At 36.1% G+C, this 17,928-nt stretch overlaps 1 protein-coding gene across 1 annotated transcript in view; it reads left to right on the forward strand.

The window, feature by feature from the left end:
* Positions 1 to 13,132, forward strand: part of MMUT (methylmalonyl-CoA mutase) — a 28,301-nt gene extending 15,169 nt beyond the window's left edge. Inside the window, exons 7-13 of the mRNA XM_016212796.2 lie at positions 434 to 545; positions 1,578 to 1,693; positions 3,675 to 3,790; positions 5,350 to 5,481; positions 6,638 to 6,785; positions 7,992 to 8,159; positions 12,643 to 13,132. Coding sequence (XP_016068282.1) covers positions 434 to 545; positions 1,578 to 1,693; positions 3,675 to 3,790; positions 5,350 to 5,481; positions 6,638 to 6,785; positions 7,992 to 8,159; positions 12,643 to 12,771 — 921 coding nt within the window. The 3' untranslated portion in view covers positions 12,772 to 13,132. The remainder of the gene's footprint in view (positions 1 to 433; positions 546 to 1,577; positions 1,694 to 3,674; positions 3,791 to 5,349; positions 5,482 to 6,637; positions 6,786 to 7,991; positions 8,160 to 12,642) is intronic.
* Positions 13,133 to 17,928: the final 4,796 nt, after the last annotated feature.

A 17,928-nucleotide genomic window follows, 5' to 3' on the forward strand; every position in this document is an offset into this window, starting at 1 on the left:
TAATGATTTGAGATATATACACACACACACACACACACACGTGTGTGTGTGTGTGTGTGTGTGTGTGTGTGTGTATATATATATATATATATATATATATATATAAATGATTACCAGAGTAAGTTTAATTAACATGCATCACCATATAGGATTACAAATTTTTGTGTGTAAGAACTTTTAAGATCAACTCTCTTAGCAAAGTAAATACAGTATTATTAACTCTGCAGAATTGCTAATTAATGCTCTTGATGTTAACGTAATTATTTTCTTATGAATCATTAAATTTACCACTAAAATAATTTAGTAGTAATTATATAACATAAATTTGAATAGTTTATAAAAATATATATTATTTTGCTTTGTTTTTATTGTTGACACTATGACAGATGTCCCCTATTCTCTTGTCATTTTATTAATTTGTTTTTCTTATTAGCTCATTAATGAAATTGAAGAAATGGGTGGAATGGCCAAAGCTGTAGCAGAGGGACTACCTAAACTTCGAATTGAAGAATGTGCTGCTCGAAGACAAGCTAGAATAGATTCTGGTAAGATAAAGTAGAAATGTTCATGTGTGAATTCCAGTATTTAAAAAGAAATATTAATTTCCGTTTGAAGATAACATATATAGTTAATAAAACAAAAGTAACGGAAAAATGAGAACTTGGGTAAAATGTTTCTCATCTAAGTCCATCTATCTGTCTATCTCAGTGTTCGTATTTTTGCAGGCATGGATGCACATGGACAAGTATATGTACAAAGTATGCAAGTATGAGTGGAGATATGCCCATTATGTCCATGTACATGAGTGTGGATGGGTATCTTCAGCATTTGGAAAGTGACATGATTATTAGTCATTGTACTCTGCCTTGGAATAGTCATTCATTCATTCATTCATTCAGTCAGTCAACACTTTTTTAGTCTTAAGCATTTGAGGCACTCTGCTTTGTCTGAGCATACAGCTGTAAACAGGACAGACATGGCCTCTGTGCCCATAGTGTTTACATTTTAGTAAGAGAGAAAAAAATTAAGAAGTAAATAAAAAAGTAATTATAAATTGTGGTAAATTCTATGAAGGAGTTAACCTGGGGTTGTGTGCTAGACTAATAATCAAAATATTTTCTTTATCATATTAAGGAAACGTCTTTGTAATTCTGGTTTATCATTTATAAATTTTAAAAAAATTTTGTTTTAATGTGATTGGCCATAAGAGAATTCAAGAAAATATTAGAAAACCTGTTGGGTGTTCTCTGCCTTATAAATCTTAGATGGTAGCTGTTCTGACTTTTGATTTTGTAAAAGTGTTAGAGGAGGGCTTGTCAGAAACTCTGGGAAAGCATATTGTTTGGGAGAATAATAAAAATCATCCTTTACAGAGTTTCTGAAATATGCCTGTTCTTTCATCTCCCACCCCCATCCCATATTGGGTTTTGCTGATCTATATTGAAGTTTTTCATTAAGAGTGAGAAGACTACTTAAAAATATTAAACTTATAAGAGAAATACATAATCAGATTGTTACTATTAGGCGTTTACTTGTGAATAGAATCTACATGTTATTTTCCTCTTGGAAATTAACAGGTTCTGAAGTAATTGTTGGAGTAAATAAGTACCAGCTGGAAAAAGAGGAACCTGTGGATGTTATGGCGATTGATAATACTTCAGTGAGAAACAAGCAGATTGAAAAACTTAAGAAGGTAATAACAGCTATCATGTTTTAAGTGCTTTCTGTGTTCTGGGCACTCGTTAAGCCCTTAGATTGTCCTGCTTGATCCTTACAACAACCTCATGAGGTGGATATTATTTCCCAACATTTTAAAGATAAGGAAACTTAAAGATAAGGGAGATTGAGAAACTTGTGTAAATAACTGAACAGCTAAGACTCAAATCTAAGTCTGTTGACACCAAAAACTTCGGCTTTAAATCATGATCTGCTTCTGAGAAACTTATATGTTAGTATTAAAAACCACACCATAATAATACCTCTTATCATTTATAGGTTAGAACTAAGGCACAGGTGATTATGTAACTCACTCTAAGTTAAAAACACAATGAAGGTCAGGGTCAGTATTGCAACCCACTGTAATTTATTTCCTCTAGACCGTGGTTCATGATACTATTATGAGTCATTTAACTCCTGTGTTGTTGTTTTTTAAATTAAAATATATTTGGTAGTGCTTTAGTAAGTTACAGTTTATAATGAACTATATTTATTTTGATTGAAACTAAAGTATTGTCTTTCCTTTTTATTTCTACTGTCTCACTGAAGTGATCCAAAGTGTATGAAATACTAAACTAGATAAAACAAATTAATTTTCACTGTTGCAACCTATGTATTTCTATTGTATGAAGCTACCTTGGTCTCTGAGGTAAGGCAGGAAACTTGAAATTCCTTAATGGCTTTTCTGTGTTCACTTTCCCTGTGATTGTTTAAGATATAACTTCCCCCCCCCCCTCAGTTCAAATGTTCTTGAAGAATCTAATAGACTGTGTCCATTTAGAATGAATGCATTTTTTTTCTCTTAGAGTTAATGGGAGATGTTTAATGATATTTCCTTTTTCACCTTTAATCAGGAGATAATGACTCCTCTTACACTGTGTCATTTTTTAAAAGGTCCTTTTAGGATGTATTTTATTCTAGTGATCACAGAAGTCTCAACATTTATTATATTTGGGAAACCCCTTTTCTCTTCTGTTATACTTTAGGCTTTTATTAACTGTATATCCTCAAGCTTGAGGGGTTCCATTTACAATAATCGATGATAGGCCTTATTTCGGGCAAGAGAGAGAAATTTAATAATGGAGTTGGGTTTTTTCCTTGCCCTTAATGTATATTTTCTGGCCCACCTCTGCTTATAGACACTATATAATTTTAGTGTCATATTAAGCAGTATAATATTTTAGACTCTTTTACAGGCGATGAAAACTTGTAAAAAATTGAATTTTAGGTAATTTTCTTTAGACAGGTGTTGACAGAGCACAGTAGATCTAGGGCCTGAAGGAAAAAGTTTTTGACCATGCTTTTCATTCTCTTTCTTTATCACAGTATTTCTCATGGTCTCTATCTCTCTTTTCTTCTCGGGATATATATATTTGTTGTTTATATTATTACAAATGTCCCTTATTCCCCCCACCTTTGCCCACCTCCACTTGGACTCTTCCCTCCCCTCACTCTGGCCCTCATCACACTGTTGTCTCTGTTCATGGGTTATACATACATGTTCTTTGGCTAATCTCTTTCACCTTCTTTTCTAAATCGTAATGTTATTTTTTTTCTTTCTTGTCACTCTTCATCTTCAGTGCCTTTGAAATTCCTCTCTTATATGAGAGCCACTTGTTTTCAGTGTCTTGCTAAATTAGAAAAGCCTAGAAGCATGTGCTTCTTGGGAGGTCGGCACTATTATTTATTCCTTCCCTGCTTGTTTCTGATTTATCAGAGTTAAACAGAATTTAGTATTGTTTTAGGGAGTCCTTAAATGTTTACTGAATGAGTAAAAGAATAAATTAAAGGAATATCAGACTTTGGATACATAGTATTCTCTTTTTCTTTTTTTTCCTTTGTTTTTGAGGTTAGGACTATGGAACAATTTCTATGTGATGTATATCAGGGTTTAATCTCCTGATCTCTCTTATTCTCTGTTCACTTAAATCCTCCCTTTCCTTAACCTTTTCCATAAGGTCAAATCTAGCAGGGACCCTGCTCTAGCGGAACGTTGTCTTGCTGCGCTGACCGAATGTGCGGCCAGTGGAGATGGGAACATTCTGGCTCTTGCAGTGGATGCAGCTCGTGCACGGTGAGGATATTAACTTTGGAGATGCCCAAACAGTAAAAGTTGACACGTTAGCTTTTCAGAGTGTACTAAAATAAATGGTTGATCCCATAAACCATGTGAGCCTAAAAGAAAATATTGGAGACCAAAATAAGTTAATTTTGTTTTTCTTAAACATCTGTGCATTTAAAACATTCATATGTTTTGCATGGAGAGTATTAACACTTGTATATTTCCCTGTGACTCAGGAAATTTGACATTATTGTAGTGAATCCATGTTACTGATACCTGCAAGTTGAAGTTTGATGTACTTGCATGTATAGAGAGGCATTAATATGTTGGACAGTGAGAAGACTTGCCCTTTGTCCAGAGGTAGACTACATGTATGCCTGTCTTCCAAGGCTATTCACTATGTGGACATCTTTGAAAAGAGTCTAGGATAAAGGGCAGCCAGTGCCCTGTCGTGGAGAAAGCGAGTGACTCACAGAAACTTTTCTCCCAGTATTTGGTAATGTCACTAAATACATTATTTTTGTTTTTATTATTTATTGCTTAAGATAATGAACTATTTTTAACATTGTTTTAAGTGCTTAAGGGGTAAATAGTATGTGGATTGGGTTTTTTTTCTTCTTCCAGTTTTAACTTCTTAAAAGAAGGTGACTTCTCTGCTTAAAATCCCTCCCATGGTTTCCCATTACATTTATTTATTTATTTATAGATTAAAACCTAATCTTACCAAGCTAGGTATGACTATCCCAACTCTCTGACCTTATCTTATCCCACTTCCTTCACTATGTTGTGTCCTCAGTGTCCTTTCTATTTTTAGAATGCAAAACATGTTTCTCTACTTCTCAGAGCCTTTGCATGTAGTGTTTCGTTTTTCAAATACTCTTCCCCTTATGTTTTCTTTCTCATTACATACATCCTAGTTCAAAAGTCTTTATATCTTCAATATCTTTAAAATTGCTTTCCCAGCCACCCCATTCCATTTTGCCTACTTTAGTGCCTTTGTAGTACTTATTACCATATGAAATTATCTTATTATTTGTTTGCTTGTGTTTTGTCTGTGTCCTCTGACTAGATGATAAGCTCTATAAGAACAGGTACTTCTTTTTTTTTCTTTCTTATGTATCAATGTATTTCTAGCACTTACCAGTGCTTGGCTCATATTAGATACTCAGTACATGTTGAATGAATTAATAAACAGATGGTTGGGATATGCTAAAAGGTAGGCTTTTTATTAAAAAATATCAGAGGGAATCTTGCTCTTTCCACATTTATATCATGGTGAATTATTCAGTAATCTTTAGATGCTTATCTATTTTATAGTTTTTAGGTCAGTCATTTTTTTGATTGGTAAATGTTGAAAAGAGTTTACTGTATATAAAGGCATCCAAAATCATTTTTTATAAGTATTCTGAGGAAAGATACTTTTATGATAGAGTAAAAATTTTTATTTAGATTTTTGACAGCCTATTTTTTACGTAAGTAATAAAATATGTCTAACTATATTGAATATTAAGGTAACTAAATATTTTTATTTCAAATAATGATGTTAACAGAACTTCCCTGTGATATTTTAGATGTACAGTTGGAGAAATCACAGATGCCATGAAAAAGGTATTTGGTGAACACAAAGCTAATGATCGGATGGTGAGCGGAGCCTATCGCCAGGAATTTGGAGAAAGTAAAGAGATATCATTTGCTATCAAGAGGTAATATGTGAAATTTCTTATACCAGCATATCATCTTTTCAGTTAACACAATCCCCATTCATCTACTGCAGGCTTAATTTCTTCACATATCCTTTGGAAAATATGTAAACTGGCTTTCCTGTTAGTCTGTGGTTTTACTAAAACAATATTTTGAACTTTCACCAAAGTTCCCTTTAGTAGTTTCTCATTTCAAACAAATGTTTAACTAACATTGATGTTGCTTCATATCTGCCAGGTACTTAAATTTCATTCTCCTTACTAAAGCACTAAAATACTTTTATATTTTCTCAAGTTTATTTATATTAATTGCTCAAATAATTATAAAATCTTAATTTTCCTATTTGAAAGTAAATATTTGATTGCCATCTCTGTGCATTAACTAAAATCAGTCCTCACTGAACTGACAGTAATTGCACTGTCAAACATGATTTGGAAATATAAGTTAATATAAATTGATCATGCTTCTCAAATGTAAGAAGTAGCTTCCTGATGATTGGTTTTATCAAACTTGGTAATAAAGTTCCCACTAAAATTTTTATGTGACTAGTTATATATGAGATAAATACCAAAACAGCAAAGGTGAAAGTCATCAGAATGGAATATTTTTTCCTTTTGTCAGAAATAAATGTAGTGCTTTTTCATGTGGGGTATAAATTTATTGATTTAAGTAAGCAAGCATTTTGATTAAATGTCATTATAAGACACCACATTGCAGTCAGCTTGGGCGAGTTCACACTTGTGAAGGGGAGGTATATGGACAGTTCACAACAGCTAGTGAATCACATATGTGTTTAAATAACTCTGAAAGGCACTTTTTAGTTTATATTTAATATCTTCAGTATTTAATATGCAATACTCTGGGGATTGGCTTCAGAAGATGAAAAGTAGTTATTTTATCATCTTGGTTCACTGTGATGCTCTCAGGGTTATGGGCTTACAGGCTATGCCATCTTTCAAACTTCCCTCTAAGGGGAACAGTGGTAAACATATTCAGGCATTACTGGGGTTCTCAAGGTAAAATAGAGATGTTAACAAAATTTGAGTAAACAGGTGCTTTTAAATAAACTTGAATGATTTGTTGCGAATAAATTGTAGTTTTAATAACCTACCTTTGGACAATTAATATGTAACTGTTGTATTTTAAAATGTTGCCTAGGGTTCATCAATTCATGGACCGTGAGGGTCGCAGACCTCGTCTTCTTGTGGCAAAAATGGGACAAGATGGACATGACAGAGGAGCAAAAGTTATAGCTACAGGATTTGCTGATCTTGGTTTTGATGTGGACATTGGTCCTCTTTTTCAGGTACTGAAAATTGTTGGGGGAAATTTTAAAAAGTATGTCATAAATCACATGTAGAAAAATAATGAAAACGCAATAGACCATGATGATATGTTTTTGTTTTTTTAAAATATATTTTTATTGATTTCAGAGAGAGAAGGGAGAGGGAGAGAGAGAGCCATTGACCAGCTGCCTCCTTCTCCTCCCTGCTGGGGATTGAACCCACAACCTGGCTGGGAATCGAGCCCACAACCTGGCTGGGAATCGAACCTCGATCTCCTGGATCATAGGTCGATGCTCAACCACTGAGCCATGCTGACCAGGCCATGATGATGTTTTAAAGCTGTAAAGGAAGAACTTGAATTCAACAAATTTCCTAATTTATTTTTGAATGCATATAATCTAATTAGGACAGAAATAAGAATAAAATATAACTCATGTTAATGTACTTGTTAATTAGACTTTGTAAAAATAATTGTCAGTTCTGAACTATAACTTTTATTAGGCTTCTAAAACTGCAAAGATTACTTTCAAGTACCTTACTGTACTACTTATTAAGATCTGACTATTATTTTTTGGGAAAGGTAGCCCACATTGGATTGGTGGAAAGTGTTTTAAAAGGGAAATCAAGCATCAGAGTGAGCTCAGTTCATAATTAAGATTTTCTCTTTTTTACTTTCTCGTAGTATTTTATTTGATCACATAATAATAATTTGTTGGAAGTAAAGGAAGCTGAAAATCTCTATAGAGTGATGAGGCATTAATCATTCACTCCAAAATAAATCTTTGGTTGAGGAGTAAATTGTAATAACTTTTATATTAAAAGTTTTATCCACTACATATTTACTGCTCATCTACCAGGTGCATTTTATACTTAGTCTTTTGCTTCTTCATAGATACTATAATAGATTGCCTTGTACTGCACAACAACTCAATAAATGTTGATAATGAGGACAACAGGTATAGTTTTTAAAAATTACAATGAAGAGGTAACGTGTTTTGGTGTAGCTTAAATCTGATAAATTCTAGTGCTAGAAGCAAATACTGCACTGGTGTTCATTGCATCAGTTAGATGAGTTGGTATTTATGATTTGAGAATGATGAAATAGGAAGTTATATTCACTCAAGATTTTTAATGAGTAAAATCTTGGAATGTCAGTTAAGTAGATAACATTTAAAACACTTTCTGGAGTAAATGATGATTTGTCTCTCTACTTTCTAATTGTTTAGACTCCCCTTGAAGTGGCCCAGCAGGCTGTGGACGCAGATGTGCATGCTGTGGGTGTGAGCACACTTGCTGCTGGTCACAAAACCCTTGTTCCTGAGCTCATCAAACAGCTCAACTCCCTTGGACGGCCAGATATTCTTGTCATGTGCGGAGGGGTGATACCACCACAGGTATTTTTCATCATCTATATTTTTCTATTACTATGATGTGAATCCTAAGTAACAATAGCTTATAGGTAGTTCTTTAATTTACTGTACACCTTTCCCGAAGATCAATTTGTTGTAGAATTTGAGCCAAATAATTTTCTGGGGATTTTACTAAGTTCTGCAAAGTCCAAAAGTGGGCACTGTTGTTTTATATTCAAGCTATATGCAATTCATGTGTATAATTTAAGTTGACAATTTACAGAGCTTCTATGAGAGAATTATAATTATCTCCTTGCAAACTAGTAACCCAAATAGAGATCTACTTTTTTTATATTCAGTGAACACGATGGAGAAGGAACAGGATAAAGTAATAGTCTCACAGCTGGAATAGAGAAGGATGGTAACCACACTGTGCATACAGCAACCAGAGACAGAGTGAGCACTCCTTGGCCTGGTGGTAAAGTGAGTCCTTAGTTAGCCAGTTGGCAGCATTTGCGTATGTTGTTTTAGAGGAGTTACCTTGTCCATTTCCTCCATGTTCCCATCCCTGAATGCTGCCCTAACTCAGAGCTGTATCAGTTACATGGTCTTATAAAACCCCCTTTTTACTAAAGCTGATTTGATTGGGGTATAGTTCTCTTTGAGCCAAAAATATCATATTTCAGATGTAAATGGAACAGCCTGTCCTGAAAATTATTGGCCAAATGGGGAAGAGGTAGATTCTTGAACAAAAATGTGGATCCTCTTAGGAAGGGAGAAACAGGTGCTACCTACCCATTGATGATGCCAGTTAATTTACTAATGGGGTAGGGGACACCTTCCACATATTAGCTTACCTGTCAGTTAAAATAATTAGTAAAGATATAAATTGGGTCTGTTTCCAATCCAGGTTTTAATTATACAGAGTTCTCTATCTTTTTTTTTTACTGAGAAAAAATATCGAGATAGAAGAACTGTATACAAGAACATTGCTCTAAGTAAATGATTTACAGATGCTACAAAGCCCCACCACTACAGCACGAATCTGTCACTGAAATGGGATCTTATGTCCCAGTCTACAATGTTTTTATTTCCATTACAACTCAGAATAGAAAATAGTGACTTTACAGAGTACTTGCAAAATGAGAAAATACATATGTATGAGGTTATGAGATTGGTAATAACGTGGGGCTAGTAAACAAGCTGTATATGTTTTATTCTTTCTAACGACACAGTACTTAAAGGTAATATAGCCAACACAAATTGCTTTTGTTAACATACTTACCTATTTTTTCATAAATATAGTTTACTATTTGGGGATATAAAGAGATTTTATTCTTTATTGCTATCTATTAATGGAATGCTTCTATCTATAATGCAGTTTTAGAGACTAATATCTAAGCTCTTGGGCATGATATTAAAATTTAAGAACCAACATAATTAGGCAGCACAAAATAATGGAATTGAAATATGAGCTGAGAAAAAAAACACAGGCTTGTTTTATGAGTAAGCTGACATTTTCAAGAAATATATTTCACACAAGTTGTATTAACTCTCTGGATATTTGAATCACTGGGAACATCTGTAGGTCTTTGCTGTACTTTTTTCCTCATGAGTTTAAAGGCTAAGTCTCATTTTCTGTAGTGACACACTTGAGCGTCAATATGGTTACCTTTTATAATGTAATTATAGCAGTCAACACCCGTGCATTTTTCATATTGTTTGCAGTAAATATGTAAAATGTTATTTGATTGAAAGATGCTTAGATTTTAAGTTAGATAGCACTAATATATGGTGGTTAATCAGAGATTTAGCCACTGCCACTGTGGAGCTTATAGTTTCTTCCACTGATTAAAGAAATGTGGTTTGCTCTCACCAGTATGTGTAACTACCGTCAGGATCGTCTAGCCCTTTTTACAGCAGTGGCTTCCAGGTATTGTGGGCAGGGTTAGCAGCCTCAGGCTGCCCACTTCCATCAAGAAGCACCAATGCAATATGCCTGGCCTAGCTCGATGCAGGGCATTTTACAATAATAACTTGTTATTTAGAAAGAATTTGAAACTAATAGTAAGCTGGGAAGTGGAAATGGTACAAAGAGCCCTGGCGCACACTTTGCTCAGACCCACTGTCTCTAGTGTTTTATTCTCGTTAGAGCACATTTTCAAGGCTTGTGTGAGGCCTAGACAAACCGGGAGCCTTTCTCCAGTGCCAGCGTCCCATAGGCCTCTCCTAGCTCAGCCCTCCATGCCAAATCTGTAATTCAGGTGCCAGGACAAATGACACACAGCACTGTTAGGAAAGACAGAGGAAGATAACCTAGCAATTTGACCACCCCCAATTTGGAGGTAATTGCTATTACCTGTTTTATCAAGTTTTCTTCTGAACTTTTAAATCTATAGCACTTGCCCAAGAACAATGGCACATTTTAAGCACCTCCGTGTGCCACGTGCTGAGGATATAAAGATGATTAGACATGATCTCTGTCCTTAGAAGTTCATAGACCAGGAGAGAAGTTCAGTAAGATGGGCTAAGTGCCACTGCAGAATTATAGTATTACAAGAATATTATAAGGAAATAATAGAGATAGAAAAGAAATAGCTGGATAATTAGCATGACAATGTAATTTACCATGCAAATATGATCACTTTTGAGAATGTCAATGGGTGCTATTAAAAAGGGTGTTGCAAAAACCAGAGAGTCTGATTAAAAAATGTGTTGAGAATGTGAATAGACATTTCCAAAGAAAACATACCGATGGCCACAGGTACATGAAAAGGTGCTCAACATCACTAATCATCAATGAAATGCATATCACCTTACACCTGTTAGGATGGCTATTGTAAAAAAGACAAGAAATAACAAGTGCTGGCAAGGATGCAGAGAAAAGGGAACACTTGTACACTGTTGGTGGAATATAGATTGGTGCAGCCACTATAGAAAACAGTATGGAGGTTCCTCAAAAAGTTAAAAATAGAACTGCCATATGATCCAGTAATTCCACTTCTGGGCATTTATCTGAAGAAAACAAAAACACACATCTCCATGAAAATATGGTATATATACACAATGGAATGTTAGTCAGCCATAAAAAGAATGAAATCTTGCTATTTGCAACAACACTTGAGTGTGGTGTTATGCTAAGTGAAATAAGTCAGACAGACAGACAGACACCATATGATCTCAATTATACGTGGAAGAACAGGGTGGTGATTGCCAGAGGCGGAGGGTGGGTGAAATGGGTGAAGGGAATGAAAAGGTACACTCTTCCAGTTAGAAAATAGTCATAGGGATGTAATGTATGGCATATAGTTAAAAATACTGTATTGCGTATTTTTGAAGGTTACTAAGAGAATAAATCTTTTTTTTTTTTAATCCTCGCCCAAGGATATATTTTTCATTGATTCTAGAGAGAAAGGAAGAGAGAGGAGGAGAGAGAGAAACATCAATTTGTTGTCTCCTGTATGTGCCTCTACTGGGGATTGAACCCAAAACCTGAGTATATGCCCTGACTGGGAATCGAGCTTGCAACCCTTCAGTCTATAGGACGATGCTCTAACCACCTGAGCCATACTACCCAGGAAAAATATCCTCGGGTGAGAATAAATCTTAGAAGTTCTCAACACAGACACACACACACAATTTTGTAACTGTGTGATGATGAATGTTAGCTGGATATATTGTGATAATTTCACAGTATATACAAATATCAAATCATTGTTATGCACCTGAAACTAATATAATGTTATATGTCAGTTGTACCTCAATTTAAAGAAAAAGGCTAATGAAAAAAGAAAAAGGGTGCTGCAATAGCATAAACCAGAATGTCCTAGAATATGTAACTCCCCTAGTGATTGAGGATCACTAAAGGTCTTTAAAGCATTTCCTAAACTCAATATTATAGCAATAGATATTCCAACATTGAAACAGCCTGAAGCCTGGAGGAGTATTTGTGTCCTGGCAACATTTTCACTCAAACTTTGACTATGTTTAAAATAAACTAACAAGTAATAGCTTCAAAAAACAGGGGAGTTTTAAAAAATGAGCTAATCTTCATTTATAAGAAATCTGATTCCATCATGAAGCCATATTGAAAGTACCACCATTCACTAGCTGCAAAATACCTTGGAGAAAATAAATAGCCCTGTAAACTCAAAGCTATGGGATACTAAATTTAGCATAAATAATGGTAAGTAGTGAAAATTTAGGTGAGAGAAAATTGTGGTTTAGCGCTCAGGCATTTTCAAGCAGTGGGCCCTATAGCTCTCACCACAGACAACACACTGGGGTGTTTGGAAAATGGGCCAAATGTGTTTGTTCTTTTAATGACTTGGAGTGTAAGGGTGGTGCTGGTGGCTATTAGCAGTCCTAGCCAAGGAAGAATTTTTCAGCCCCAAATGCCAAGTGCGCCAGCGGAGAAAGTTTGGGGCCTTGGGGACAAAGAAGAAAGAAAAGTAAGTACTGCTCTTTTGTTTCATTTCCTTGAAGTTAAAAATATTGTTTCTATTAATTGAACAAATTCTTTCAACAGGACTATGAATTTCTGTTTGAAGCTGGTGTTTCCAATGTATTTGGTCCTGGGACACGAATTCCAAAGGCCGCTGTTCAAGTGCTTGATGATATTGAGAAGTGCTTGGAAAAGAAGCAGCAATCCATGTAACATCCAGTTTCCGTTTCAGCTTTTTACTAAAATATTCTTTCAGCGATGATCAAAGAATATATTTTCAGTTTAGTTCAACAGCTGATACACGTTCTCCTGAGAACTTTACATTAAAACACCTGACTGATAAGAATGTTGTCATGCTGTAAGTGTGTATGTACAATTTCAAAAAATTTGAAATTGTATGGACAATTTAAAAGAATTGTCCGCAAAAACTCTCAATAACACATGCTCAGTACTTTACCAGAAACTCTAGACAAAGGTATTCTTTTAAAAAAATCATGACTTGTTTTTTGAAATATCACTTGTAAATCTATTTACTTTCTATTCTAAGAATTAAATTGTACCTTAAAAAATCTGACTAGTCCCATTTTCAATTTAGCATTATATTGACTTGAGCACCAGAAAATAAAATCCATATATGAGTAAAATAATTACATCTACCTTGGAAAAAATAGTGGGTATTTAGTAGGGAACTATATTGTGGCTATGGTTCTCAGCCAAATTCTATTAGGATTACCTTGGTAAGAGTATTAAATCAGACCCAAAGGTTGAAACAGGAGGGAAACGCAGAATACTTCTGGTCTGACTCTACTTTCTTCCTGGGCATGAACATGTGACTTTGTGATTGCTGAGCTTGGCTCAGGACCCAGGAGTGAGGATATTTATGAGTATTCCGTAAAGTGCTTTGGTTGTGACTATGGCTTCCTCCAGAATGATGATGTAAGCTGGGCGTATAGAAGGGCTATGGTATATACATCTGGAAAAGGCAGTGATATGATCCAGTTAAATTCTGAAGGCCTGACAACGAAAGGAGCCCATGAGGCCAGAAAAAATGGGGTGAATCCCTCCTTCCTCTGAAGCCTTTGTTCTGTTCAGGCTCTCAACAGGTTGGATGATGCCCACACACTGGGGCGGGCAGTCTCCTTTACTAAATCCACTAGTTCAATGTTAATCTCATCCAGAAACACCCTAATAGACACACCCAGAAATAATATTTAACGTGGGCACCCCTTGGCCAGTCAAGTTGACGTAAAATTACCTACCACTAAGCCCCTGTACATTGCTGGTGGGAATGTATGGTAACGCTGCTACTGTGGGAAATAGTATCACAAACACTTACCAAATGGCCCAGCAGTTCCACTTGTGGGTACATATCCAAAAGAACTGAAAGCAGGGACTCAGACAGGTACCTGTACACCTGTATTCATAGCAGCATCATTCACGATGGCCAAAGGGTTGAAGCAGCTCAGGGCCCCTGACGGGTGAATGGCTAGGTCAAATGGGCGTAGTTCCGGCTCGGGAAGACGAAGCAGTTCTGGGGATGCGTGGTGGTGATGGCTGCGCAGCAACATGCCTGTATTTAAAGCCGCGCTTAAAAATGGTTGATCAGGTGAGCTTTATGTGATATATATTTTACCACAATAAAAAGTATTTAGGACAGTCTTGACATGGTGCATGTTTTATAAATGTTGTTACTACTGTATTATTACTACCGTTACTTAAGAAGAACGAATGGTAAGGCATAAAGCTGGAAATGGGCCAGGTCACTCATAGAAACTTGTACAGTTAAGGAATTTGAGCTTTATCCTGTAGATTCAGACAGAATCATACAAGGGTTTTAACCACTGAACTGATCAGATACGATTTGTGTTTTAACACAGTAGCTGTGTGGGAGATGCCTTTTAATGGGGGCAAGACTGGAGATTAGAGCCACGGGACTGTTAGGATAATGGAATAGAGAAATTCTAAGTATTACACCTGTCTGCTTAAGTGCTGCTCAGAGACGGCAAAGGTGGAGGGTGTGATCTTCTTTTAGAAGATTGAGTGGATGGAACCTGGCTTTAATCTTTTTTAAAAAGGCTCTTGATTATTAGGTATTTGCTGTGTGGAATCTGCTATGTTTCCCCACCTATTTTAGTTGTGGACTTTTTTTTTTTCAGTTTTCACATTTTCAGTGCTGCCCACAGGGGAGGGGACCTCTTCCTTGTCAGGGGAGGTGTTCAGAGTTTTCTCAGCCACGCCAAGCCTGGCCCTCGGGTGCTGGTGCAGCTGGCACTCAGGCTGTTCTCGACATCCGCAAGGATACTGGGGAGAGGTAGGTGTGTGTGGGATCACGAGGCAGACTCGGGAGAGGGGCTGAGTGGGGCGAGGTTACGCGCGGCCCCAGGGAGAGGGCCCCAGGCGTTCCTGGGGAAGGTGGCGAGTCTCCGGCCGCAGTGGTCCCAGCAGTGGCCTCTGGCCTTTTTGGATGTGCAGTGATTTTATGACGTTACACAGAAATAATGTCAAAAGCAGGAAAAGGTAAAATTACAGATTTGTGTGCCAGCGATCTTTTTGTCAGTACCAGAGGTTTGGAAGCTGTTCTGGCGTTGGAAGCACACTGGGATGGTCTCTTTAGGGTTCTCTGAAGACATCAAAGTCCTTTCCCTGCAACTTATTGGAGCGTTAAGTGCTATACAAATATAATAGCAGTGGAGGAAGTGGAGGAGAAGTTCGAGGCGGCATCCTTTCTGAACAAAACCCGCAGGAAGTAGGAGAGAGACAGTAACCAAGCGACAGGAAACAGGATGAGCTCTCCTTGCTCTGACTTCCATTTCAGGGAGGGAGGTGCAGGTAAAGGAGATGAGAGAGGGGGCTTTTTTAAATAACTCCAGGTCTGTCCACAGACAGAATTATGCTGTGTGTCACCACCACCCTCCGCTAGTATCTCTACATTCCTATCCACTTCATACTGCTCAGAAACCTTCAAAAAAATAAGAAAGGGACCTAATAAAACTATTTATGTTAAGGCATAAATGTCTGCTAATGTAGACTATGTTCATTTTATCAGGGATATTTTATTTTAAATGAAGAAAAAACTTACTGAAGTAATGAGTATCTAAATATACTTGTTGCTATTTGGAAGTTAGTAAAACATGATGATGTGATAATAATATTATTTCTACTGATAGCTAAATTCTGCCTCATTTTAAAAGAATTATGGACCATCCTTTACACCATTATACAAAGCTTGATTTTATAAGTAGCCTAAGCATGAGAGATAACAATTTAAAAATCTGTATATCTGTATCTATAGATTTGTTATTAAGGTATTATCTGATTTGTGCATATCATTATGAAAAATGCCCTGAGCATTTAAAAATACTTTTGAAGAAAAATCATTTTGATTTTCCTGTTTAAACAATGCTATGGTTTTCTGGTTCTCAGATTCTCGTTTTAATTTTTTGTTGTACCTGTAGGTGTCTCCCTAAGTCCAGGATTATTCTATATCCTTGAACCACTGTTTGAAATGATGTCCATCCTAGAGACTCATAGGTGCTATAAACCTAGCAGAAAAAGCACATCTTTAATAACCTGCTTAGATTATTAATGCCACCTAATGCCATCCTTTGTGGTTGTGATTTGGTCAGTAACACTCACTGTTGATCATTGCTCATGAACTGTGCTACATTTGTGTTCAATGGTTAGTTCATTAGCAGTGGAGCTAGAATATGACCTTGGACATGAGATTATTATTGAATTTTATTCAGTAAATCCATCCTAATTCACTCTGACTCATTTTAAGTTACTAATTCTTCATGGCCTATTTCCTCCCGCTGCATTCAAGCCTCTTATTGTTACAGTGGCCTCTCTTTCATTTACCATAAAGTTGGGCATGATAAAAGTAATTTACACCCAACAGGATACACATGTTCCCTGAAGTCCTTTAAAAAAGAGAAATGCAGAATTTATTTATTTTGGGATTATTTTAATAATTTGATTCTGAGATAAAACACAAAGTACTAATTTAGATAAATGCCACAAATCATGTGATATGTATTTTTATTGGTTGAATCATTTGTTAAATTCTCATATGCTATAATTTTTGGAAAATGAAAACATGCAAGATTTTATTGTTTTAACAGAGCTTCATCTGGCCAATAAGCATTACATATGTCTGTAGCAAAAAGGCATTTTCCTGTTCAATTCTTCCTGTGAATGGAAAGCTTGGATCAGAGCTTTCTTAGCGAGTAGAGAGGAGTGTAACAGTGATGACCTTGTACGGTTTTCTAGACAGTCTTTACTAGACTTCAGTCTGTCCTATTGCCTCCTTTAGTTTTGTCATTCTCATTAGGCCATCTGGTCATCAGAACAATGTTAATGACAATTTTCTGTAAGAATAAATGCTTATCTAGTCAGTATGTTTCGAAGAACACTAGGTAGATGGCCCTTTCTACCCCTAACATATTCTTTGGTTTAAGACCTGTAAAACTATTCTTTAGAATTGCAAATATAGGGTATCCCCCCAAAATGTATACACGCACTTTGAATAATTATAAAGGAAGTGTTTGTTAAAATACATTTCATTTTCAAAATTGAGCTATTAGCTGTTAAAGTGTGTATACATTTTTGGGGGATACCCTGTACATCTGCTAAAAGCCTAAAGTTAAATTAAACATTTAAATTTATTCTAAAAGCATTGGCTGACAGGGCCATTGCTAATTGTGTACAGGCTGTGCACTGCCCAGCTCCAGAGTCATCTCCTTTGTAGTCACGCACCGTCCTAGCTCTGCTTGTTTTGTGCGGCAGTTTTCCATCTTAAAAGGGGGTAATGCTAGAGCCCACACAAAATGTCTGTTTTAAGGATTAAATGAAATAATGCATGTGACTTGCTTTGAACTGTGCAACATAGAGTAGAAGACCAATAAATGTTTTCTATAGTAATTATCATTATTCTGGAATATGCTAGCCTCACTGCTAGCTCTTGGAAATAAAAATAATATGTGTACATAACATGGTTCTTCTCAAGGAGCTGGTAGCCAATTTGCAGAAGATGAACTCATGGGAAGACCGACTTCATGTAAAGGAGGTCTCCCCATAGTGCTGTGAGGACACAGGGAGTTGCTAATTTTCTCCTGAGAGGGAAATGAAAGCTACTAAGAGGAGACAACATCTGGAGCCTAAAACAGTGGGGGCTTAGGGGGCAGAGGTATGAGTGTGCATAACAGAAGTACAGGAGCAGAGCATCTGGGCAACAGGAGCAGTTCAGGTTGAAGCATGAAATTCATGATAAGGCTGAGATGCAGAATGCAGATTTTATCATTTATTAACATCTTATTGTGCATTCTTGTTTAAAAATTGATTTCCTCTAGGTAGCTTGCTGATTTCAAGTAG

The sequence above is a fragment of the Miniopterus natalensis genome, chromosome 5 (assembly GCF_054644295.1).
Source record: "Miniopterus natalensis isolate mMinNat1 chromosome 5, mMinNat1.hap1, whole genome shotgun sequence".
Taxonomy (NCBI): Eukaryota; Metazoa; Chordata; class Mammalia; order Chiroptera; family Miniopteridae; genus Miniopterus; species Miniopterus natalensis.